The 26,535-nt window shown below is 38.8% G+C and overlaps 1 protein-coding gene across 8 annotated transcripts in view; it reads left to right on the top strand.

Moving 5' to 3' along the window:
- Positions 1–26,110, top strand: part of EMSY (EMSY transcriptional repressor, BRCA2 interacting) — a 39,134-nt gene extending 13,024 nt beyond the window's left edge. For 2 of the 8 annotated variants that reach the window (XM_048951417.1, XM_048951468.1), the window contains 13 exons: positions 3,997–4,273; positions 6,515–6,829; positions 8,932–9,081; positions 10,625–10,798; positions 12,459–12,595; positions 14,087–14,260; positions 15,176–15,374; positions 16,287–16,451; positions 16,695–16,853; positions 18,563–18,622; positions 19,666–19,820; positions 21,078–21,641; positions 24,478–26,110. In XM_048951417.1, coding sequence (XP_048807374.1) covers positions 3,997–4,273; positions 6,515–6,829; positions 8,932–9,081; positions 10,625–10,798; positions 12,459–12,595; positions 14,087–14,260; positions 15,176–15,374; positions 16,287–16,451; positions 16,695–16,853; positions 18,563–18,622; positions 19,666–19,820; positions 21,078–21,641; positions 24,478–24,672 — 2,724 coding nt within the window. In that variant the 3' untranslated portion in view covers positions 24,673–26,110. Of the gene's footprint in view, positions 1–3,996; positions 4,274–6,514; positions 6,830–8,931; positions 9,082–10,624; positions 10,799–12,458; positions 12,596–14,086; positions 14,261–15,175; positions 15,375–16,286; positions 16,452–16,694; positions 16,854–18,562; positions 18,623–19,665; positions 19,821–21,077; positions 21,642–21,942; positions 22,875–24,477 lie in introns of those variants that run through there. The other 6 variants (XM_048951426.1, XM_048951464.1, XM_048951448.1 and 3 more) reach the window with 6 other exon arrangements.
- Positions 26,111–26,535: the final 425 nt, after the last annotated feature.

Below are 26,535 nucleotides of genomic sequence, written 5' to 3'. Positions count from 1 at the left end.
AATTATTCTTTGCAGTAGTAGATTTCCAGGAGAGGTGGCATGGACTTTCCCTTGGCATGCCTTTTGTCTAGAGACTACATTCCGGGGGTCTATAAGGCTTGCCACTGGAGCTGATGGAAGACTGGGGAGGGCTTTGTTTTCCTTTTAGTTCTAGCGTGCAGTTTCTCATTCTACATGAACAGCATTGTGGTGATCAGATCAGTTTCATCATCTCAGCTGAGTATGCCCGGGTTCTGTGAGAATGCAGCATGTGGAGGCTTACCCATTTTGAAACTTTTTATTGGACTCAGATTTTATGTGGCTGTTCTACTGCATGACTACTTTCCCATGCTTAACAGTGCATTTCAGATCTGTCTGCTTTTTTGTCCTTAAGGTTGAAAAAAGATTAATGCTTCAGACCAAGTTAACTCTTGGCGCAGTTATTAATTAAGGCAGACTTGTGAGAGAGGCAAAAAGAAAAAAGAATTTGGCCTTGATACTGACAGGCTGGTTGTAGGCTGGCTACTGACAAGCATTTGTTTTTTTCCCGACTATGAGAGTTTGACACTTGAACTCAAACCTTCACATGGGATAGTCTTGTTAATTGTTTTATTACTCTGGGTTAGCAGAGTTCCCATGTCCTGGGTTTGGAAACTTTAATAACAAGGACAATATAACTGAAGTAACATGCAATAAAGAACTTGCTTTCTGGCCTTTTTCCATTTCCAAGGTCTTTATTTTCATTTGATTTACTGTTCTTTGACAGTGTTCTTAATCAGTCTTCACCTCGGAAAGACATGCATAGAAATCTGTGAGCATACATCATTAAACAGAACATCCTGCATTCACTGCAGCAAACACACAACTTGTTTAGAGCCTGATTAACCTACCTAGCCTGCTGCTCTTTCTAAGCTCACCTTTTGTGCAGGAAGATTTTTCTTCGCCCTAACTACCTATGGTGTTACATATGCTTGGTAGTTAAAACTGGAGTGTACTAAACCTGCAGAAGGAAGAGAAAGGACTGTCAGCAGAATCTTTTCTGCAGATGTGCTTTGGCTTCATTCAGATTTGGAAATTTTAGGTCTTAGTTTGCACATTGTGACTCTTGCTAGTCTGCAGCTATGGGAAAATCATTTGTTTCATCAGAGAGCCATAGTAGTGTTTGTGTCTGAGCTTGTCACACTGCCCTCTTTCGTTGGATTTAGGTATACTAAGATACATCACTGGATAAATTTGGTGGGAGAAATCCCACTGTGCAGTTTTAAATTAAATGACAGACTTGTTAGACTCAAATTGGAACTGCACCATTTTAAACAAGTGCAGCTGGTTATGAGTGAAGTTGTTGGGTATGAATGAAATTTTTAGTTTCTACACGCCAGTTTTCAGAATTGTTTTGACATCTCAGTGGGTTGGAGAAAGACTTGCCGTAACAACTAATAATGTCACAGCTCCGATTTCTGGCTTCTCTTCCTGTAAATAAAATCCTCTGTGTAGGACACAGAAGGAATCTAGCTCAGCTTCTGGTGGTTTGGTTCATTTATTTCTTCAGGAGCTGGGTTTTGATGTTTCTCAAAATAGGGCTGATAGGACTAAATACAGTAAATGTAATGAATTTATATCTTACTATAACAAAAGCAAAAAAAAAAAAAGCAACTTGCTCTTGGTCACTAGTCAGTCTTTCTGCTGTGGAAAGATATGCAGTTCTGGTGACAAGTTAACATGTAATCACAGGATATCCTGAGTTAGAAGAGACTGAGGATCACTGAGTCCAGCTCCTGGCTCCACCCAAAACCCAAACCCTGTGTCCCTGAGCTCTGGCAGCTCGAGGCCATGGCCACTGTCCTGGGCAGCCTGTCCCATGCCTACCACCCTCTGGTGCAGAACTTTTTCCCCACACTCAGCCTGATCCTTCCCTGGCACATCTCCATGCCATTGAATGTTTGGACATGTTAAAATATAATATTTCAAAGACATAATCGTTGTGATTTAAGTTTCAAAACTTTGAAATTTTTTTTTTTTTTAGATCAGAAGATTCTGCTTGTTATATTTAATGCGGGAAGGTCACTAATCATCATTGCATTTCTTCTCCCAGAATTAACACAGCAGAACATAGAGATCCAAATCTGCTTAGTCACAGGACAGCAGTTGATTTTGAGCTGTAATACGTGACAAGACTTTTCCCCTTGCGTGATTAAACAAAATCATATTATGTAATAACCTCTAACTGATGGTTTTATCTCTTGCTTTGATTGAAGAACAACACTGTTCAGGAGTTGTGATTATATCCAGATGCATCCTGCATGTTTGTACTTAGCTGAGATGTTTAATGCCCTGTTGCACTAGGAATTACTTAGGAAGATTAATATGAATAATCTTCCTTCATAACCTGCAACTTGTCGTGGTGCTCCTAAATTAGTTATCCTATATGGGATGGAGCTGGCCCTAATATTCAAAAACTATTATTTCTAGTGCCATCTGACTATTGAAGAAACAAAATTAAATTCTGATCACACCTTAGGGTCTTTTCCACATGCAAGATTAGTACCAAAATTGAGCTTATGCAGCATTCAGCATGTGTATTTGGCCACAGCCCAGGAGCAGTTTCAGAAGAGTATTTTGATTAAATTGTGGTTAGACAGAAGGCGAAAATAAGGGTGGCACAGCAAAAACATTCTTCCTGGAGTAAGAAATGAGGAGGCGAAGTAGTGGGTATGGAAAATTTATGCTTTGGGTGATGGTGAGGTGTGGTAAATGTGCTGTCGTTGGTGGAGGTAGTAAAGTTTTGTTTTTCCTCATGTCAAAATGTTTAAAAACTCAGTTAAGTAGCAGGGATCATAAAAGTAGTGGGGAGAAAGGAGAGGCAGAGGCAACCACAGTAGTGAAATTTGCTGTCTTGATTCCATCCATTCCATCAATTCAGAGCAAGATATCAGTAGCGTTGGGAAGTAGTATAAGACCTTCAAATTATTCTGGCCAAGATTTCATTTCCTCCTTATGTACCTCTTTTCTATTTGATTTTGTTCTGTGAAATCATGACTAAGTTTTAAACTTATAGATTTGTAATAAATGATGTGGGGGTGATTGGATTATTGAAACCGTTTCTTGAAGTTCCTGCATGGCAAACTGCATTGTATTTCTGTCCTGTGTGTTTCTATTTCAACGGTGTGTTTGTAAATGCAAGGAGGTAGGAGTAAACAGAATAACACAAACCTCCTTACATAAGTAGTTCCCATCTTAAAAACGTAAGAGATGGGCAGTTTTCTAGGTCAGTTGCATAAGGACAGACCTCTTTCTGTGTATGTCAATGTCAAACCAGAGCATGGCCTTGTAAGTGAAGATCATACTAGGAGTAATGCTTATTGTCTTCAGACAAATGGTTTTCAGGCAGATATGAACAAATTTATTGTTACTGAGGACTCTAATTAAAACAAATTGTTTCTGAACCTACAACAGATTTTTCACTGATGAAATATTGATTGCTTACATCCTTGTGGATCAAAAATACTTTCCTATTTGTTCCCAGTAATTTCCCATTACTGACTCAGCAGCTGTTAGTTGTTGAAGAGAAAAAGACATTTCTTTATTCTCTTTATTGCCATTTCTTGATATTTGTGCTAGATTAGAGAAAATGGTGTTTAAAACTTACTTGAACTCCCTGCTGTTTTGTTCAAAATGGGCTTCAGGCTTCCTGGCTTGGTTAACAGAACTGAGTTCTTAATTCCTCCTGTCTGTTTGCCTTCAAACAAGCAATTGCTATCTAATTAAAATAGAATTATCTCTAAAAAAACAAAACAAAACAAAAACCTTCTAAGGAAATGTTTATAACCGTCTTTTCAAACTAAGGGAAACTTTTAATTGCCAGCAAACATGATTCACACTTTTAAATGGTCTTGATAAACGTGTATCCCAGAACTAAATGCTCATACACCAATATGTTACTGAAGTTTTGTGCTTTTTGTAAGTGCAAAGAACACATGAATTTCTTCTTTCTTTTTTTTTTTTTTCCCCTCCTTTCAGGTGATTATAGTAACCACATCTCCAAGCTCAACTTTTGTACCCAACATCCTTTCCAAGTCTCACAACTATGCAGCAGTTACAAAACTTGTTCCAACATCAGTCATCGCCTCAACTACTCAGAAACAACCGGTGGTTATCACTGCTTCTCAGTCCTCTCTGGTCAGCAGTAGCACCAGCAGCAGTAGCTGTTCCACTCCTTCCTGTACTGCAAGTACAATTGCTGTGACTGCTGTGGTATCATCAACGCCATCTGTGGTCATGTCAACGGTAGCACAAGGTATGATGAAAACGTATGTTTAAGAGCTTTTTTGCTGATTGCTTTGAGAACAGCATGGAGATGAGGTTTATGTTTACATATGCTGAGTTCAAAAGAGGAGTTGTTAAAAAACAAACACTCCACTGATGAAATTAATCCAAGGTACTACAGAGGAGTTCTTGCTGGACACAGCTCTTTTCCTTCTTCAACCACTGATGTGTAAATTCAGTTATTAAGGAGAATCTGATGAGGCAGTGTGGCAAAGCTTTTAGTTCTGAGGTAAAAAAAATTTCTTTGGGCATTAAAACATTGCCCCAGAATGAGTGTTTTCAGAGAGCTCTGTCTGATTCACAAAGAATGGGTATTTCCAGTATCATTTGAATACCGTGTTGATTGCTTCTCTTAATGCCTTCACAGAAACATGTAAAGTTCACACCGAGTAAATTAAGCTTATGCTTGACATACTCAGTATTGTAATACTCATGAAGTATTTTAGGATAAAAATATTCTAAAAAAGGCTTATACATTTTATCTTCATATTTTATTGACTTTCAGGTCCTTAATTGTAAGATCTGAGTGAGCCTGAATTTAAAACACCTGAGTTGCTGGTTTCTCTTTCCATCTATGCCTGCTAGCATGATTGATTCAACTCTGTGCCTGTTGGCTGTCTCTTTGGGTGGGGAGGTGTGAGTGACTGAGAGGACCTCAGTGACCACCACTTGCTGTTCCTGACAGTGACAATTGTTGCCTAGCGTTTCTCTTGGTCTATATTTTCCATTCCATTTTTCAGTCCACAAAAAGTTGCTGAGCCAAATCAAGGCTCAGGAGGTATTCTGCAGTCCATATTGCATGCGTTAATCAAATCCTTAAGGTGTGTCAGTAATATACAGCACACAAGAGCTTACAGCAGCATTTCGTATTGAACCATGAATTTTTAATTGGATTTGATCTTGGAAGTGGCAGCTACAATTCAGAAGTGACTGATGCAGGTTAAAGATTCAATGTAATTACGAAAGATAAAACGTTGATGAAACGTTGTGACAAACTGATAATGGCTCCCACCATGGAGAAATGAAATCAGTAAACAAGATCGACTGACCGAGAAAGGGAGAGGCTGATAGGTCATGCAGTGAGAAAAGGGTTGTTTATTTAGATTGTCAGAATTCTAGGTTGCTCTGTTAGTATTATAGCTGTCTATAACTGTAGTGGAAAAGTAAGAGAGGAGATTAAAGCCTTCTGCTTTAGCACGGACTTGATTGAAAAGTGCCAACGTAAGACATGAACTTTGTCTTTCTCAACTCTTTTTGAAGGGTGGATAACAGCAGGACAAGGGGAAATGGTTTGAAGTTGAAGGAGGGAAGACTTAGGTTGGATGTCAGAGGTTGGATGTTGGATTATAGAGTGGTGAGGTGCTGGGGTTGTGGATGCCCCGTCCATCCCTGGAGGTGTTCAAGGCCAGGTTGGATGGGGCCCTGGGCAGCCTGGTCTGGTATGAAATGTGGAGGTTGGTGGCCCTGCCTGTGGTGGGGAAGTTGGAGATTTCATGATCCTTGAGGTCCTTTCCAACCCTGGCCATTCTGTGATTCTTTTTTGGGGCTTGCGGATGTACAGTGCAGAATTTGAGGTAAAGCCCAAATTTGCTGGAAATGTTCTGACAGCTCTGCCAGCTGTGCAAGGAAATAACCTAAATGCTTATGCATTCAGGAGATTTTTTTCATCTGACTGCACCACTTTATTACTTGTAAGATTGTTTAACCTTTCATCAGAAAAAAAGTATGTTCCATACTTTTCTAAATCTCATACCATTACTTGATTCATTTTTGTAAGACAATTTTTTGTTCACTAATGGATACTTCCTTATAATGATGGATTTGACATTTGTCATTCCTGCGTTCTAGCTTGTTGCAGTCTTGATTTTTATTCACTGTAAACATTTTGCTTTATTGAAGATTGAAGATCTGGCTTTGAAAAGATTCATGAAGTTATTTGTACTACAGAAGGTGCAGGAAATAGGCTAGAATTGTGGTCTTCGTGTTAGTTGCCTGAAGATATCCTACTGTCACATTGAAAGCCTGTATAAAGCTCCCTTGACACTGAACAGGGCATTTCTGGCACAAGTACTATTTTTTTTTTTAACCATTCTGTATTTATTGGCATTCTTCAGTAGTAAAGGCAGTTTAAATGAAAGAGTATATGTATAAAGAAATCATACTTTTCTTTCACATTGCCCTGTTAAATCCCAAACCATTTGCTCTTTTGCAGGTGTATCCACATCGGCGATCAAAGTAGCCTCTACCAGACTTCCATCCCCAAAAGGTTTGGTTGGGAATCCAACGCAGATCTTAGCACAGTTCCCCAAGCAGCATCAGCAGTCCCCCAAGCAGCAACTGCACCAAATGCAACAGGCCCAGCAGCAGCAGCCACAGCAGCAGCAACAGCAGCAGCAGCCACAGCAGCAACAACAGCAGCAGCCACAGCAACAACAGGTGGCACAGTCTTCTGTAGCTCAACAGCAGCCCCAGCAATCTCAGTTTCCACCTGGCATCAAGCCCACCATTCAGATCAAACAGGAATCAGGTAGTTGGAGTTAATCTTGAGTTATATTGCCAACTGTGATCTACCCCCAAACCTCAAGAAAGTAGGGGCCGGATTCTATCGCAAACATAGAGAGGGAGCTGTGAAGGCGTAGCTGCTTAAGGACAGTGTTTCAAAATTAAATAATAGAGAAGAATGATATTATGTTGTCAGCTAACAATAATTGAAGAATTTGGTTCTGCCATTCTTGTTTGGTTCAGGTATTGCAGACCATACTTTAGGAGTAAGTATTTTATCATTAGACATTGAAAGGTCTGTAAATATCTTGAAAAGTAACTTAGTTGAAACACGAAGACACCGATTTTCTGAAGATCCAGGAGCTGTTCAGCTGTATCAACTGAAGGAAAAAAAAATTAATCCTTGTTTCAATTCTTTTTTGTGGTCCAGAAATTGAGATCTATTTTTGAGGTACTTGTCACAGCAAAAATACAATTAGATCTGAGTCTGGGAATTGATCTTAATTCTTTTTGTAATGTTGACTCGTTCAGTTGACTTTGGCAAGTTGCATAATCTTTCTTCCTTGGCTTCACCTTACTGTAAAATAAGAAGTAATGCTTGCAAAGTTACCAAATTCTAAAACAAAAAGTGCTATAAAAGTGCAAAGTATTTTTAAATCCATGTTTTATATTAATAATGTGATTGGTAAAATTATTATTTTGTTTGTACTGTTTAGTTAAAAAAAAAAAAAAAATTAAAACAGGCTACGGAATGAAGAAACAAACAAACCTACCCCTGTCCTTTAATAAACTTCTTGGATTACACCACCTCTGCCTAGGAAAAAATGCCCTGTAATGAAGACAAATGCGACACCTCCATTCTCCAATTACTAAACAGCGCTTCATCAATAAGAGCTTCACTCTGTGCCTTTTACTGTGGTTTTGGGCTCAGAGTGCTTTTTAGTTTAAATTTCTTTGGAAATGCCACTTGATTCTCAACCTATTTTCTCTGGCAGATGTGAGCTGATTTTCGTGAGGGCTTGGCTTTTTATCCAGTGTTGTGTCTGGATGATTCAAAGGCTTCAGTTTTTCCTTCCTGATTTGGAGCTTACATACTCTGTACTGTGCTTATAGTCAATGCAGAAGAAGCAAACATCTCTGGAGGATGTTTCATGGCCTGAAAATTGCTCACCTACAAACCTTTGTGTACAAATACAAATGCCTACATTTGGGTGGGATTAATTTAGGCTGGGTGTTTTGTAGCGCTTAACCAACACAGTGGAATCTCAACACAGAACTTGACCACCTGAGAAACGTGCAGCCTGGATAACTTCTGAGCAGACAGCAGGGACCTTTTGGTTTGCAACTGAGAAGTGAATCTCACACATCTCCCATTCCTCTTTGATAACTGAGTGAAAGTGAGCAAAATCATTGCCATAATGAGGTGTCCCCATCCTTGCTACTTCTACTCAAAGTTTGTTTCAGCCCAGTTCCTCTTAATGTCAAGATAACCAATAACTGGAGAGATGATACTTTACTTAAAGCAACCTTCTATAGCCAATGTTACATTAGTTCCTTACACCCAGCTGAACTGATTGTGCAGGAAGCTTTTATGTGTTCACAAGGGTGGAATTCAGCTAGGCTGTTTAAGACATTAAAACTTAACAGATGAAATTTATGGATTACTACTTCCTATTTAGATGCTTCACGGTACAATTTGGTATTGGTTGTAACCTGTTGGCCTGGGAAATGTGTTCTAGTTTTTGAGTCATGAACTTGAAAAGATTAAAAATCAATGAAAAAAATCAGTGATAGAATGTAATCCTGTGACTCAATGGGAGTCGCTAGGAATTGAAACAGGCACATGAAAGCAAAGATGATGAATACCTTATTTGCAAAGAAATCTAAAAAATAATAATAATAATAACAACCAAACCCAACAAAAAAAAAAAATCACAAAACAATAAGCAAACAATTAAAGAAAACAGCCCAACAAAAAAAGAAAAGTATTTTCACAATCAAGAATAAATGGGCTCAGAATAGAAGCCTTGTGAGGCTACCTGCCCACTAGGGCTCAGTCTGAGAAAGCATTTTTAGGAAGTAACTTTTCGTGCCTGTATTTTAACAGTAACCTTTCTCCTTTCCTAGGTGTTAAAATAATCACTCAACAGGTGCAGCTCAGTAAAATCCTTCCCAAACCAGTTACAGCGGCATTGCCCAGCAGTAGCAATTCACCTATTATGGTGGTTAGCAGTAATGGGACTGTCATGACAACTAAACTGGTCACTACTCCCTCTGGTAAGTTATGATTCTGAGAAGGGAAGGGAGGGTAAACCCAGGCATGCAGGCAGCAAAACATGGCTTGCTAGGGGGAAAAAGGTCACTTCTCTCTTGTAAACAGTGAGCACGACATCACATTCACAGACCTGGATCATTATGCTAGATAAGGATTTTAGCTCTTTCATTCCTCTTGTGATCTCTTTGCATTAATGCAGAAAACAATGAAAATTCCATCCTCATTGAGTTGATTTAAATACATATATATATATTTCTATATGTATATATATGTTGTTTTGGTTTTGGTTTTTTTTTTTTTTTGCAATATGCTGATACTTTGCACTTCTGTAGCACCTTACATTAGACAATTTATATTAGTGTGTTTCTTTTTTTTTTAGGTGTCTCAAGTAGGTAGGTCATCATCATTTCTGTTTTAGACACATGGCGTTTAAAAGACATATCTTGCTCATAGTCTTGCCAAAAAACTGAATTTTAAAATCCCATTTATTTTTTTTTTCTGGAGATCTAATTGTATTTGTGTTTTCTTATTCATGGAAGATCAACAATAATGCAGATGGTGCAAGTTATATTCTTGTATGAGGAAAACGTGCAAAGGAGCTCTATCCCAGTTTTCTGAATTTTTAGCATGAGCTGGGATTATTAGCTTATGCTGATAGTTAATGATACCTCAAGAAGAAACAAAAACCTGTAACTCCTGCTTCACACAAACATTTCCAAGCATATAAAAAAGAATTAACAGTTTTGCAGTTCTTTTAATTTGTATAACCTTGTTCTGCTCTCTTAGATTTGAACATATGGCTTTCTTGGTAAAGCAAGTTGGTTTTCTCTATGATGTTTAGCAATTAATGTCTGTAGCAAATTATTGGCAGCAGCACAAGCAGAACGGAGTTGTGTTCATAGTCTAGCTATTGACTCCTGTTATTATTTTGAGCATGTTCTTCTGTGCACTCTCACCTCATTCTGTTCTGAGTAGGTAGAGGAAAACAGGATTTAGCTAAACACTAAATCTATGCAATTGTATTATCACTGTAAATTACACTTGGGTCTAAATATATCTCTGAGGGAAGTAACTACTCATGTTCTTAAATGATTTGTCTCTTGGACATAATGGGAGTTCAGGCCTCCTTCAGGAGGAACAGGAATCAGTTCTCATGGTTTTATCAAAGAACTAATTCTTGGGGGCCTAGCAGAGTAAATGGCAAAATTCAGGTAGAACCTGTGCACGTATTGAAAAGAAAAATTTTGGGAACAAGGACACGAGTCAAAATGTGTCAGTCATAGAGCATGTGGTGCAGTATTTCACAAAACTCTTTATGCTGATTTAAAGATGGCATGTATGTTGCCAATATATCGCTTTGCATGTTTAGAAACTACCTATAGGTTCACAAGGAGTTGCAATAAATTGCAGTCCAGGGTCTCTCTGAATACAATCTAGTGGTTTTCTTCTAATATATATATTTTTTTTCCCCCACCTTACAAATAATAGGGAATTATGTTTTAACAGAGAACTTCTGCTGTTTTTGTCTTTTGTTCTTTAACACAGGAACTCAAGCAACATACACACGGCCGACGGTCAGCCCCTCTATAGGGGCTCGGATGGCTGGAACTCCAGGGGCTGCAACTTATGTGAAAACCACGAGTGGTAGCATCATTACAGTAGTACCAAAATCACTGGCTACTCTGGGAGGCAAGATTATCAGCAGTAATATTGTTTCTGGTAGGCATATGAGTTGGTTTTGTTTGTTTTTAATATATTAGGACTGAATTCACAAGCAAGTCCATACTTGCTCAGATTGTTCAGGGCTTTTCTGTGGATTGCATGCTTAAATAATGTATAGGGCTTTTATTGGAGGGGTTAACTCAGAAGAAAAGTAGCTGGAAGTGAAGATATAAATAGCAGGTAGAAGGTATGGATTCTTTTGTACCTAGGTTACTCAACAGCTCATGCTGCTGGTTCTTAGCAGAAACCCAAAGTACCACCAGCCAGATCCTGGCACTGAAAGGCACAGCAGAGGCTGGGGTAAAGCCATGCAGGAGTGTAGTCTGGTAGACATGCCTCAATTTTTTTTAATCCTAATTTCTGCAAAATCTTATTTAGGGCTAATACGGTAACTTCTTTATCCTGTTGCAGGTATGATGCACAGGAGATGCATCATAAGGAGATTTCATCTTAAGGAGATTTCTAGATAGACTAACGAGTTCATAAACAAAAGAGAGTATTATTGTTCTCCAGAGCAGCAGACTATGCAGGGAAGCCCTTACTTGATCTTGGTGAGGATTATACCAGTTTGTCCTGATATTACACAAGTTTAAAAATGATATCTGCCTTTTTATATATACTTTATTTCATGTTCTTTTCCTTTTCTGCTAATGGAGCAGCCAGCTAGAGGCTTCCTAAGCTAAGAAAATAATGGTTGTGTCTCAGCAAATCTTCCCTATCTCCGAATTAGTACAATTATTGATCTGAACTATATAGTGAGGCATCTGCAGGCATGACGAGTGGGTAGAAGGTAATGAGAGGAATTCTTGGGATTGCAGCTGTGATGACTGAGCAGTATTTTCTGCAGAGGGGAAATGGTAGGGGTGTTTAAAAACAAAAAAAGGCTGTCTGAGTAGATCTTGAAATGGCAGTCTGATAACATTAATGACATAAGTATCAGTGTGTGTACCATTGTAGATTGTGGAGGGTGGTCCAGCATTGCCTGCTGTGCAGGTTGATGTAGGGAATGGATCTTAGTACATACAGGGAGAGGGAGAGAAATAACCAACACAGCTCTTGGAAATAAATAAAAATAAAAATGGTTAGGAACTCAACTTTCAAGAACCAATTTTAAAACAATAGCATACTTTTCTTAATTTTCATTTTTCCTTCAATCTACTATTAGTCACTTACATTGCAGCAGCTCAGTTCTAGAAAGAGATGGCTATTATTGAAACACACAGGTTCTTCTGCCTAAGTTATCTGTTTGAGTTCTGAAGTCATCTAAGTCAACTCTTATCTGTGCATGTAGGACCTTGACTTGAGTATCAGTATTGCCCTTATCTCCCCTAACTCTAGCTTTTGAGAAGTTAGATGTATTATCCTGGGAAACTTGCATTAGTCTTTTCTGTAATTCGTGAGAAGAAGCTGTCTGTTCTAATACAGAATGAACTGCTCTTGTTCAGCACATGCCTGTTTTGCCTATAGACGAAAGATTCATAGAGCAAGCAGTTGATCTTTATATGTGGAATTGGGAGGCATAAATTCCCATTCCAGATGCTTTCTTTGTTGTGCTGTAAGGTTTAAATACAGTTATTTCTATGCAGCCAACTTCTAAAGTGAAAGGAAATATATGTGGGATAAACTTCACATTCCTTCTTTTCTCATTAAAATTTAGGAACTACAACCAAAATCACTACAATTCCAATGACATCCAAACCCAATGTGATTGTTGTGCAAAAGACTACTGGAAAAGGAACCACAATTCAAGGGCTTCCTGGCAAAAATGTTGTCACAACATTGCTGAATGCTGGGGTAAGTAAGACTTTAGAGTTAAAAGATCTATGGCCAAATGACAGATTGTGCTAGCTGCTGTGCTCTTTCTGCTAAAGTCCCAATTAAAAGCCAATTTGCATGAGCTTCGTAGCAGATACAGCATGCCTTAATTTCAAGGATGTTAGAAGAAAAAAATATGTTTTGCAGGTTATTAAAGATATTTGAAACAAGCTGGGCTTGTTCCCAAAGTTAAGTAATGATTCACCCTTTTTTCCACTTGTTTTGTAACCCTGAAGAATTAAGCAGAAGTAGACTCTCAATCTGTTAATGCTCTAATGAGAGCCTTAGACGTGTTACAAGCTTTCATTTCTGTGTCTCTTTTGGGCAGAAATAAGCTGTTCCTTTTACAGTAAAGGTACCACATTTGATTTCCTGTTCCTGAGTACTATTAGTTCTTGAATAACATGATGTGTAGTAAAAACAGAATCAAGTTTCCAGATGCAGCTGGATTTTCCTTCACATATTATGAACCTGCTTTTCATTCATAGCTAGAACTGTGAGATTGAATGCTTTAATCGCATTATCTTTTAAAGTTTACTTGGCTAGCTGAGCAGGAATCTTTTTGAAACTTTTCAGGACCTATTTTTTGAAAATTTCAACTTTTCTGGCTTAAACAAGAACAAAACCTATGTTCTTAAACAAGAACAAAGCTATGTTTTCATGCAAATAGGAATCTCATGATGTTACACAATAGGAGACACCAGACTTTGGTATTTCAGAAAAAAAACCAAAAAGTATGGTTGTTGGAGTTTCCATCTACTTGGTGGGAATGTGAAGTACTGAGAGAACTGGCAACTAACATGGTTCCTCATGTAGTTTCTTACTGTGCAGAACTAAAAAAGCATGTTCAATTTCCTTGCTGTTCTTAAGCTATCAGGAGTTTAGTTACACGTCAGCAATATTTCAAAATCAAATGTTTCCCATGGAACAGCTGTGAAAATGCATCTTTAAAATAAAGGAACTTTTAGTTTAAAAACAAACCAAAAAAAAAAAACCCACCCAGATATAATTAATATCTTGGGCAGGAGGATAACGCAGATTTATATTTATGTCATTTATTTATAGTTTTCCAATTCGGACTTCATAGATGTTGTGCCAAAATTAGTGTTGGTAGAAATAAGAGGCTTTAAATAAACATTTGCAAATGATCTGAGGAAAGTTCCAGCTTAGGTGAATTCTTTGGAGCAACTTCAAGAAATTTGTCAGTGTCATTTAGTTACTCTTTGCTCAACCCTTCAGAGCAGTTCTAAAGATAAAGTAATGGAAAAGAGGATTTTGGTATTTTTTCCATTCAAAACCGTAGGGTTTTTTAAGTCTTGGATGTACTTTGTATTAAATACATCTAGTTCTAACAGCAGTAGGTTGATTCTGTGGTATACACACTCACCAATAACTGTGTATTTTTTTAGAGAAGCGGGTCTCTCTGAAGAACTTCACTCAGTTAACCTGTAAACTTTGACTTCTCTACAGGGGGAGAAAACTGTTCAGGCAGTGCCAGCAGGAGCAAAACCTGCTATCATCACTGCCACGAGACCCATCACAAAAATGATTGTTACACAGCCAAAAGGAATAGGGTCCACGGTCCAGCCAGCCACCAAAATCATCCCAACTAAAATTGTTTATGGTCAGCAAGGGAAAACGCAGGTACAGTGAGGACCCATTTCTGTTTTGAAATGTACCCCTAAATTTTAATGGGAAATAGATCATTTTTCACTGTGTTGCCACAACTATTGCGAGATTAATATATGCGGAATGTGTCTATGGGGAATGAGACTTAAGAAAGTTATGAGGTGGCCTTGATTCTGGCTTCTTGAGCACAGTGTTGGCATTTGTTAGCTATTCTTGGAGGCATAGAATAAGTTGAAAAGAATTATTAAGCCTGTTACATAGCTGAAATTTAAGATGTCTGGTCATGGCTCTGGAGGCCTCTTTTAAGTCTTAAAGCTAATGACTAGATCATTAAAAGTAAAGATGTGGAGACTGAACATAGGTCATGTGTCAAATGAGAGAATTTTATTGAAGCTGTTCTATCATTGATGTATTTTCACATTTCCCCTACAGTCTTGTATTGTTGGCAGGGCTGTAGACAGAGAATCTGGCTTTTGTCTGGATGCTCCCAGTTTCAACTTTTTTCTCTGGTTGCTTTTTGTATATGAAAGTGCTAAAAGCAGGTGTAATATTTTGTGTGTCTTGAGCATTCTAGGCTATCATGGGCTAAGGAAGAGAGGTGTTTGTCCTTACCGATGCAGTGCATGTTCCAGCTCACTTACCTAGCTTTCTCTTGTCCACATCACTGTGTCCAGCTGCGAAGAATGACTGCTTAGTGCTTTATTAAGTGCTCAAAATTACTGAGAAGTACATTCTTGTGCAGTGCCATTTACTGGGACTTCATGGTTTAACAATCAGAGTTGCTGAATTTGCAGGTAGACTGCTTTTAGCAAGCTATCAATATTGTCTAAGTCTTGTACGTAGATCTCTTTTAGTGGCACACTGTTCTCTAATTGCTCAGATCTGTTTTCATGAGTGCTCTTACTGTATGCAATCTGTCTTTCTAACCAGGTTCTCATAAAACCAAAGCCAGTGACATTTCAAGCAACAGTTGTGAGTGAACAAACTAGGCAGTTGGTAACTGAAACATTACAGCAGGCGTCAAGGGTAGCGGAGACAGGAAATTCATCTCTTCCAGAAGTGAAAGAAGAACCACAAAGCTACACTGATAGCAGCTCTTCTTCTACAGAGTCCTCGCAGAGCTCCCAAGGTATGCATCAGTGTTTCCTAAAATAGGAGTGGAGTTTCTCCCAAGCATGCTGATTAGTTTCACATAACTCTGTGCATCTCTTCAGCAAAGTTCTTCATCTAGTCTGCTGTCGCTGAGTGTCGTTGTCACTTCCCTTATGGATATATTCCTCTTGTATGAGCTATTTAATAGATACATCATTATCCTTTGTGAAAAATAGAAATAATATTTACTTGCTGGGCTCTTATACTTGGTTGTGAAGACAGTGTAGCCACCCTCCTTCAAGCTCTGATACAGGTGCAGCTTCTCATGTGAAAGAATAGGATAAATAATAAATGTATTTATAAATTAACTAACACTCAACCTTTTGTCTGAAGTGACAGTAGAATGTATAACTAAATAAAAGGAAATGAGTAGAGTGTACACTGAATAAAAGGAAATATCTTTCAGTAAAACACACTTATTTATCAATCAGTAACTTTTTGTGTATAGTACTGTAACTTTTGGTTTATACTGTCATTTTCAATAAAGTTTTTTTAAAAAAAAAGACTGAAACTTAAAAGACAGGCAGTGCAAATTCAAAATGCTGAATGCATGTTGATAAACTGAACTATGAAAACCTTCAAGGTGAATTCAGCATGCAAAGAGAGATGCTGAACTTTGATTTATCAAAGCTTTGGTGAAGAACTAAGAACTAAGATCTTAGTAACTTGATAACATCAATTGTGTTTTACTTTGGGTCACTTGTAATTAAAACTAAACAAAAGCATTGCAGTATGAGACTTTGCATCCTATTAAAAGTTCAGAACGAAAGAATAATGGTTAATGTAGTTTAATTTTGAGCCCAACTGTTCTTTCAAGCAAGATGTTGGACAAGAGACCTCCAACTCACTTGGTTCCATGATGTGTCTTATGGGTTTTTTTTGTCAACAGATTCTCAGCCTGTAGTCCATGTGATTGCTTCCAGAAGTCAAGATTGGTCAGAACATGAAATAGCTGTGGACACCAGCCCTACAATAATTTACCAGGATGTATCCAGTGAATCTCAGTCGGCTACTTCCACGATAAAAGCTTTGCTAGAACTTCAGCAGACAACAGGTGTGGAAATGCATGTGGTTGGTTAGGATTACTTCAGAGCACTGAGCTGCTATTTGTTTAAGCAGCAGTTTGTTATAAATTTTGTAATTGAAAAGTACCTACCTTAAATCAACTAGTTTTGTTTCATTTCTACACTATAAAAGCTCTTTTGAAACAATTATGTAACATGCATAATGTATTAAAACTATTGCTTTTATACTGGAGATCCATTTTAATGCATCCTGCTTTGCTTTTCTTTGAAAGCAGTGAAGGAGAAGTTAGAATCAAAGCCAAGGCAGCCTACGATTGACTTGAGCCAAATGGCTGTCCCAATACAGATGACCCAAGAAAAGAGACACTCTCCAGAAAGCCCTTCAATTGCTGTAGTAGAATCAGAATTAGTTGCTGAATATATCACAACTGGTAAGTGACTCAGACAGTTGATTGTGATTTTGTAATTGAAGTCTTGGGACTTTATTGTGGAGTTTTCTTACAGTGGAGTTTTCTTCCACTTGTATTTTACTGTAATCCTCCAGTGAAGAAACGAGTGTTATCTTCCACTACTAAGACTCTATGCAGAGAGGGGCAGAAAATGCATCTGCTTTTCTGGAACATGCTTTTAGTTGAAACAATTGATTCTTGCTTCAAGGCATTATAATTAACGAGACATTCTGTCCTCTGATTAGATGGTGAGGAAACACTGCCCTTCTTGTCTTTAGGGAAAACGTCTAGTAAGAAAGAAGTAGAAAATGAAGTTACAGGAACTACACTTATTTTTTACTTCATCCATACTGGCAAAATTCTACTTGCTTACAAGCACAAAGTATGTTGTTTTGGCCAGGTGTGCTTTTGGCTTCCTAATGCAGTTCCCAGCTTCTTCATTTGCCGGAATGATTTGAACTGCTAAATTTGCACTTCTTACAGAAATGGTTTAAACTGAAATTATATTTGGGAGACAACTCTTACCTTCTGTATTTTATTTTTTTAACACTTGAATCCTCCTATCTGGATGTCATTTTTGTCTTAGCCCATGACTCCCTTCCATTGGACAACTCTAATTATGCCATGTTTCTCTGGATGCTCTCTGCTACCTTAGGAATCCTCCTTATGAGCCAGCTTCACACATGAGGATCAAATTACTTGATTGAATTTCTTAAGTCCACATTGTTGGTCTACTTACTGTATTTGGAAAATGAAAACGTGAAAATATGCATTGAGGGAGTGAAATAAGTATGTGTCTGTAACTTCTGTACTGTTAAATGTCCAATCTGATTTCTTTTCATTTTTCATTTTCCTGTCCGACATTCCTTGCTTCCGTCCCTTCTGTATTCTAAATTTAAGTTATGTGAAACTGAGGATGGAGGGGCTTATTGTTACTCTAAAATAATACTTGATGTGTCTGGCTTTGGTTTTGAATGTTTGACTCATTCTCCCTTGGATCCGTTTTCAATCGAGCTCTGAAGTACAATAAATAATGTTCAGCTGCTCTCCAGTCACCAAGTCAGTCATGCTCACTGACATAGATGCCATGCATTGTGTTTGTATTCAAAGTTCTGTTTGTTACTGGGTCTTACTCCAAGAGCTGATGTAAACTAGGACCCTTTGGGGGCTGGGAGGAGAGAAAGTCAGTATCTCTGTAGAGACTTCATGATATGGAGTACAAAAGCTGAAAGCTTCCCTGAACAATTAATGCTTAAAGTAGTGTTTTTTGGTAAAGCTTGAGATGATTTACAGGAATCTGCCAGGGAAATGCAGGCCACTATGGGCTGACTGTCAGCAGTCTCTGCTATGGCACAAAACCAGATACTTTGCTCTTACATTTTTGTCCCTTTCCCTTCACCCAGTTTAACTGCACACAAACAGGGAATGCAGGTAATTCAGAGTTTCCTTCTGTTTTAATTTCTGCTTCTCAGGATTCACCATAATCCATACAGTTGTATTTTCTGCTAGAAAATTCAGTAGTAAGATAGTCTGCAAGGTGTAATTGACTGTGGAATCTCCTGCATGCGCTTTGACCAAAGGATTTAGATGCACTTTATCTGTATGGGAGCTGGGATTCAAAGTGTACTTCCTGGTGAGGACAAGGGAGCAGTTCATGCATCTTAGTGTCACCGTTTTCTGTCTGTCTGCAGACTCAGGAAGACAACACTGTCTTGGTTCACATTCGGAAGAATATCTACACAACCACATAGGTTAGAAACTTTACTTTTAAATGAAGCTTTGAATTGGGCAGGAACTGTTGGGGGATATCCATAATGGATCTAGCGCAGCATGCAAGCTGGTATCGATATCATCCAACTCCTTTCCTGGAATGGGAAAGTAAAATTGTCATAATAATTCAAAATTTGACTTCTAACTTTCAGCAAGGTCGCTGGTGTCTTTTCATTTTCAGTTATAGTATAACTGAATATAAACTTTGCTTTTTCTCCTCCAGTTATTCAGTATTGCATGACCAAAACATTAATGAAAGCAAGTATTTACGTGTTGATATGGATAGGCATGGAATTTGGGTTTACGTCTTATCAGTGACTGCAATATGGAATGATTGATGTTTTATTTTTTTGAATTGCCAAGGGAATCATTTCTCTGTCAATCCACTCTTTAATTATGGAGCTATAACCATTGCTCTGTAACTTATGGTTGTGTCTGTTTTAACAGACCCTTGACAAGGTCTCTAATTTTAGTCTGTGATTTCTGATCAGACTTGCTTGTTTTCTTAATAATACCTGAGCATTTTCTAATGGCTAATCTTGCAAATTTAGCTTGTACTTGAGAGAGTATTTGTTGTGATTTAACCGTGATAGAAATTCAGTGAGCAGGGGTTGCTGTTCTTACTTGCAGTCAGTTGTGCAGGTGCTTTTGGCACCTGTAAAGGTGACAGAATAATTTGTGCTCTGTGGTGTTGTGTAGTGTGGGTTATATAAGAAGAACCCAGCTGAAAACAGTACAAATTCTGTTTGCAAAGTTGGTGTGTTGGGAAAATGAGTCCAGAGGAGATTTGGACCAACTGTGATGACTTAGGAAACAGAGTCAAAAGCAAAGTCCCTGAGATGCTATTTTAAGAGGCTTCTCGGAATAGATCTGCACTTAAAAGTTGAAGCTGTCATACAATCAAATATATTTTGTACTCGGCTCTTTTTCACTCATGCTTTCAGCTGAAGGATAAATACAAAGCAAATAGTTGAAGTTACTGCAGTTAGTTCTGGAGAAGTGCCACTGACCTCTTTACTTTCAGTTAGTCATCGGTCCCAACCCCACCAGCAGTCATCCCAGCCCCAGAGGACTCTGCTGCAGCACGTGGCTCAGTCACAGACAGCAACGCAGACTTCTGTTGTGGTGAAATCTATCCCCGCATCCTCCACAGGCGCAATTACCCATATCATGCAGCAGGTTGTACCCTTTCTTTTGCAAACAGTCTGTAAAACAGCAGTAGGTTATGTGAATGATGCAGGAGCAGGGTTTCTTCTGAATGAGTGTGTTGCTGTCATTGGAAATGCTAAGTGTGAGGGCAAACGAGTAACTGAGTTCAGCGTTGCCTGCTTTGATGGGGGAGGATGGTGGGTTAAAAAGGAAGACTTGAGAGTGTTAAAAGAGATATTCACAGTCACTGTGGAGAAGTCTTTCCCAGATTAGTTTTTGCCGTCTATGTCATCTTCTTGAGAGCAACCAGGTGCTTTTTTCCATATTGTTGTGTTGTAGGGGTCAGCATTCCAGATTATATCGGCATTAGAGTAGAAAAATCAGCAACCTCAGCTGTGGAACAGGGCAGTGTTGTGTTAGGGTTATAAATCCTCTTCAAAGAACAGATTTTCACTGGTGTTTGAGTAGGCTGCTTCATCCTGCTGAAGTCACTTAATAGTATGCTTATGCAATGGTACAGAAAGTATAGTAACATAGGTCTCTTGCTCCCTCAAAAAAATCCAATCAACTTCCATGAAACGCATGAGAAAAGCTGTAGTAAAATTTTGAGGAGAAGGAAAAGAGAATCTGTGCTGAAATGGGATGGGTAGTAGGTATAGAGAATTATAGAAATCTTGGAATTGCTTGAGTTGGAAGGGATCATTAAAGGCCATCTAGTCCAAATCCCCTGCGCTGAACAGGGACACCTAACAGCTCCGTCAGGTGTTCAGAGCCTCATCCAGCCTGACCTTGAGCATCACCAGGGGACAGGGTACCACCACCTCTCTGGGCATCTTTGGGAGCTGCAGCAGAAAAGATGGAAGGGATGACTAGATTTTCAAGAGGCACAGTAAGAAGTTGTGTAGATAGGCTCTGGTTTTAATGAGAAGTTAGTGATTGAACCACCTCTTTGTCGCTACTCTCTCATATCTATCTGCCATGCTGATTTAATGGGTTTGAACCCTAGTGTGATGTGAGCCAGGGCTGTGTATTTTCCACTGAAGAGCAGCTAATGCAGTTAATGTTCTCGTGTGGGGGCTTGCTACCTTTCAACATGGAAACAGTAATATTAATTACATAGGTATCATGAATTTTGTGTAAGTGTATATGTGAGATGGGAGTCAGCAGTAGTAAAATCAGCTGTAGAAAGATTGAAGCATCAAAAATTATGTTTAGATTATGCTTTCTTATAAAGCATAATATATTAGATTGCTCCTTACTAACTTGCTCCAACTTCTTCTTCCTAAGGCCTTAAGCAGTCACACTGCGTTCACCAAACAGAGTGAACAGCTTGGAACCGAGGAGGGAGAAGTAGAAGAGATGGACACCTTAGATCCTCAGACTGGCCTATTCTACAGATCTGCCCTGACACAATCACAGGCACAAAAACAACAAAAACTGAGTCAGCCGCAGCTGGAACAGACTCAACTGCAAGTGAAAACTCTGCAATGTTTCCAGACTAAGCAGAAGCAGACAATCCACCTGCAGGCCGACCAAATCCAGCACAAACTCCCACAAATGCCCCAGCTTTCTATAAGGCATCAAAAGCTAACCCCCCTGCAGCAAGAGCAAGCACAGACCAAACCAGATGCACAGCATCCCCCCCACCACATGATGGCCAAAGAAAGGCAGCTTCCTACCTTAGTGGCGCAGCCACAGCAAACTGTAGTACAGGTGCTTGCAGTAAAAACCACGCAGCAGCTGCCCAAACTGCAACAGGCACCAACGGCACAAAAAATCTACATGCAACCCCAACCCCCCCAGAGTCAAATGCAGCTACCTGCCTCTTCAGAGAAACAGCCAGCAAGCCAGGTAACGGAATATTGATAGCATGCAAAATACACGTCGCTGTTCAAGGAAAAAAATCTAAACACCAACCCTGTCGCTGTAGCAGTGTTTTGTCCTGGCAAGAGAGAACTCCTCATTCCGCTGATCTTAATTACCCCATCAGAAGGTTGACACTAGGAAAGAGAAGCACATGTGTTATAGGGGAAAAATCCGTAGAGCTCACAAACGTGTTTTGTTGGACAGTTTTTATGAATTTCTGCCACCACCGGTGCATGGAATTTGTCCCTAATTATTTTCTTCCTTTTTTTTTTTTTTTTTTTTTTAGATATGACACATTATTAATTTCCGTTCCCGTAGCACTTTTTATTTCTGTGGAAATAAAGATGAATACACTGCAGTCTCCTAAGGCTCTCCATTGTACATCTTCCTTTGTAGTTTACATCTTCCTGAAGTTCAGTGGCTTTCATGTACAAGAGTAAATTCATTTTCCTTGGGAGGGGAAAATGAAACAACTAAGGAACATGGAAAAACATATATAATTTAACTCCAGAAAAGTACAAATTCTTTGTCCCTTTCAGGAGTACATGTGAAAACAAGAGAGTTAACAAACGTCACTTGGGGATGTAAATCCCAAAGGAAAACGAGGCTGCTGTGGTATTACACTGCTACAATCCTTATCTAGCAGCCCAAAGAGCTGCGTTTCCCCAGGCTTCAATTACCTGTTGCCATCTCCTTGCTAATTCCTTTGTTAAAACACTGAGTTTCAACTGTCTTCTTAATAGCAAGTATGTTGTTTGTGCCAATACTGTCCTTGGAAATATTGATTAGATTTTCAATAATTAAAAAAAAATCTAGCTGTAATATGAACAACAAAAATTTGATTTTCAGGTGCAGCAAGCATCCAATTATAACTCAAGGATCCACTGTTACAAAGATAACTTTTGAGGGGCATCAACCTCCTGTTTCAGAGGTAGCAGGTGGCAGTTGTGTGCCCAAACTGGCATTGCCAGTTACAGTTTCCCATGCAGGCATCCATGAAGAGAGCAGTAGCAGACATTTTGAGAATGTCTATGGTGGTGGAAGCTCAGATTGATACAAATGTAGAAACTGTGATAGTGGATCCGCAAAATCAAGGCCATGTCCAGTAGTAAACCTGCTAGCGAAGCAGAGTCGTCACCTTGTACCCAGGTGCCGAGGGTGGCTGCAGTAGGGATGACGGCAACTTCCATCCCCCAGCAACAGACATGTAAAGAATCCAGTTCAAGTCCTCCTGCTGTTGGTCCTACTATAACAGAGAGGAAACTCGATGCACAAGGAATGCCTACAACAAACCAGTTTATACACATTCAGAATGTATCACAAAAGAAAGCTGAAGAGAGTTCATCAGAAATTGTTATCCAGGTAAGAGAAGACCAGAGCAAATAAGGCAAAGATTTAGCAGAGCAAACTTGCTTTGTCTAATGTCGTGATAGCAGCTGAACAATGTTCAAGTACTTTTTGTTTTTTCTTCAGTTTTTGCTTTTTCTACTCTTAGGCTTGCAATGGATTACTGCTCCAAATATGTAGCTCTTGTTAAAATGAGCTCAGGTTTCTTCAGCACTGTCATTCATGGTGTTCTCAGTGTCTTCCTTTGCTTTTCTGTTAAGAAAACAAAGCAAGTTCATCTATTCCAAAGTGCTTTACTTTGAAATGTTTCAAACATGACCATCACTGCCTACAATGGATCCATGATCTAGATTTTTTTATGCCATTTAATGAGTATAAAATGAATTTGGGCAGAAAATGAAGTAGAGGGGTTCTGCTGACTGGATGGGAAAGTTCAGTAAATGAGGTCTGGATTTACAAGGAAGTTTGTAAACTGTGTATAAATAGTCTTTTCACTTTTAAGATAAAATTACTTTAAACCTTTAAATGCTTGGGATCGTTGCCTATTTGATGATTGATATTTTAATTGATTTTGCTATCTTAAATATGATGTTTTGTGATGTAGCATGTGGTCAGAGAGTCAACTGGTGAGGTATTGCAGTCATCTGAGGTCTCCTAGTGTTATATATGAATTGTTGCAGACAAGTTGGCAGTGTATCTGTTTACAGAAATGAAGTGTGGATTGAATTGGTTTTGTGTATTGTGTTACAGTGAAATACTTTTGATGGGGAAAACTGTGTACAGAGCATTCAAATTTTTCTTGTCACTTTGTAAACTCTTCATTGCAGCTAACTTGGCTTTTGTGCAATCCCTAGTCCTTACTTCCTTAAATAGACCAAAGGAAATTTCTATTTTCTATACCTTGAGATGTTGATTATCTTCATGGCATGCTACAGACTTTTTCAAAGTCAGAACAGTGCCCAGGTCTTGAATTGTGTAAAGATGTAGACTGAATTTCCAGGACCAGAAAAAGTAGAACGGCCTGGATCTGTTTTGTTTCCTTAGTGCAGTGCTACTGCAGCACTGAACAGGGTCAGAGCTTGTATCACATACAAGAAATAGAGCTATTCCATAGATCTGAATGCTCAGCTGAGAAAAATATAAGATGTTGAAGAGTATTCTCTCTTGCTTTGCATTTGGAGAGTGATGAGTGGTGGCAATCAGTGGTTTTGCTGCAATTCTGTCACAGACCTTTAGTGAAGGTCCAAGCCCACAATCAGTGCCCTAACGAAGCACTCAAACGTCATCTTTCACAACCTCATCTTGTGAAAGGGTCCTTTGAAGCTCTGACAAATGTTTGCAACAGGCATTAGCTAGGCAAAATTACTCTTGGAAAACTGAATAGCCCTTTTCCATGAGTTCCTGCGCCTGCTGAGATGCCTTTGCCTGCCAAAGCTGTGCATGTTAGAACTTAAATCTTTCTCCTTTTTTTCAGACTATCCCTCGATATTCCATCCCTTGTCACTCCAGCTCCAACGTGGTAGTGGAACCCAGCGGGCTCCTGGAGCTCAACAACTTCACCAGTCAGCGTCTCGATGATGAGGAGACTGCAGTGGAGCAAGACGTGGACAGTAGCGCCGAGGATGGCACTGAGCCCAGCCCCTCTCAGAGTTCTGCTGAACAATCCTAAGGAATGGGGACGCTGGAGTGCACTTTAACCTATCTGGGGATTTGAGTATCCCAGATGCCCTTGTTTTGTGATGTCTTAGAGCACTTTGCCTATTAGAGTTGTTCATTGGACCCTTGAAGCATCAGTGTGTTTTAACAAGACAGTATTGCAAAAGCTGCATCTTAGGAATTGTTTCCAAAAGAAAAAGAGGTATAGTTACTGAGATATAGTAATCCCGTGACAGTGGAATGTACTCCTGATAACAAGCAAATCTGCAGCGAATTCTACAGCCCGTGCTATTGAAGCCCTTGCCCAGATACTGAAAGAGCTTTCATTGAAAAGGGATCTTTAATTTGCTGCGTCTTTTTGTTAGCTGCTGAGCAAAACACCATCAAAGAAGAGAATGTGTAATAAATATTTGTATTTTTAAATAGCATGTGAGAGAAACTGTCTCTGACAGTGCTGGAAAAGCCCCAGGAGTTTTGGAATTGGTTAGCTTTCTTGCACTTGTGCTCACTTAGAGTTAAGATTTTTTCATAAGCCGAAAAATATAGTTTATTTTTTTAAAATTCTTGTTGTTGAATGTTTGGAAATAAGCAAAATCACTAACTGGTAGCAGTGTGGATTTGCTCGTGGGTTTTTGTTTTCATGCTTTACAGGAATTAGGGTAACGGTGTACGAGCTGTTTCTTCGTGCCATAAGCACATGAAATGCTCATCGGCTCTAGTTGATCTCTGATTATTTATTTAAAACTTAAAGTGAGTCCAAGTTGTTTAAAAAGTTCCTGTTAAACAGGCAGGTGTGTAAATTCTAGTACAAAAGGGTTGTGGGGGATGTATTTTGCTATATATCCATTTTTCAAAACTGGGGGATAAGTGGTTCCACGTCTTTAAAAGCTGAACCTCGGAGCTTAGAAGTGAGCGAAGGCTTTTAAAAAATCTGTATTTTACTCTGACATGCTGTTTTTAAAGCGACCACTTGGGGAGTTTCGATGCTGAGATCAGTAAACAGTGGTGGGTCTCTGAAATCAGCCTTATGACTTGGCTTGTTGAAGCAATACATTGGGTTTCTGTGATAGTTACAAGCCACAGAGAGGGGGGTGTGGGTTCGGATGGGATATGAGAACCAGTTTTAATACGTTCTGCTAATGAAGACAATACTTTTTTGTTTTGAAATGTATATAAAAAAAACACGTTTTTAACTGTTTTGTATAGATTTCATTATAAATAACTAAGCATTTTAAGACTTTGACATATCATTTAATTGTATATACATCTATCAGCCTAACTGCCCACTTTTTTGGTGCTGGAGTACTACTGTAAGTAGATTTCATCCAAAGTCTAATACAGTTTTTTGCGTCAGTCTTTTTTTTAAGCTGTGATTTTACTGTTGATATTGTAGTTACGATTAAATTCAAACTAGAGTGACTCAAACGGAAAATACAAAACCTAAAACGTTGCTTTTCCTTGTCCTGAATATCCATGTATGTCAGAACGTGCAGAATCCCCTAGATGGTGCTGTTGCTTCTTCATCTAACCTCAGTTATATTTTAAAGGAAGTCCTTATGATTTTCATAAGGCGTTTTCTTCTCTGTTCTCTTCCATTGCCATTGATTCTGAATCACATTCTTATTATGGTCGAGAGATGAATTTATCAACATGCAAAAGCTTAATTTCATTTCTTTTTTGCGTTACATTTATGTTGGAATAGATTTCTGTTCTGCTTAATATTCAGGATGGATAAGAATTTATATGAGGTGAAACATAGTGTTTGTCAAGTTAAAAGAAAAACCTTACCAGCGTGCCATTCTAAGCTGTTCAGGTTGACCGGTTGTCTGGGAGCTGTCACTCTTGAGGAATAGTTCTGACCAACAAGAGTGTCTTG

The sequence above is a fragment of the Lagopus muta genome, chromosome 1, assembly GCF_023343835.1.
Source record: "Lagopus muta isolate bLagMut1 chromosome 1, bLagMut1 primary, whole genome shotgun sequence".
Classification (NCBI taxonomy): Eukaryota; Metazoa; Chordata; class Aves; order Galliformes; family Phasianidae; genus Lagopus; species Lagopus muta.
This window is presented reverse-complemented; position numbering and strand designations above follow the sequence as displayed.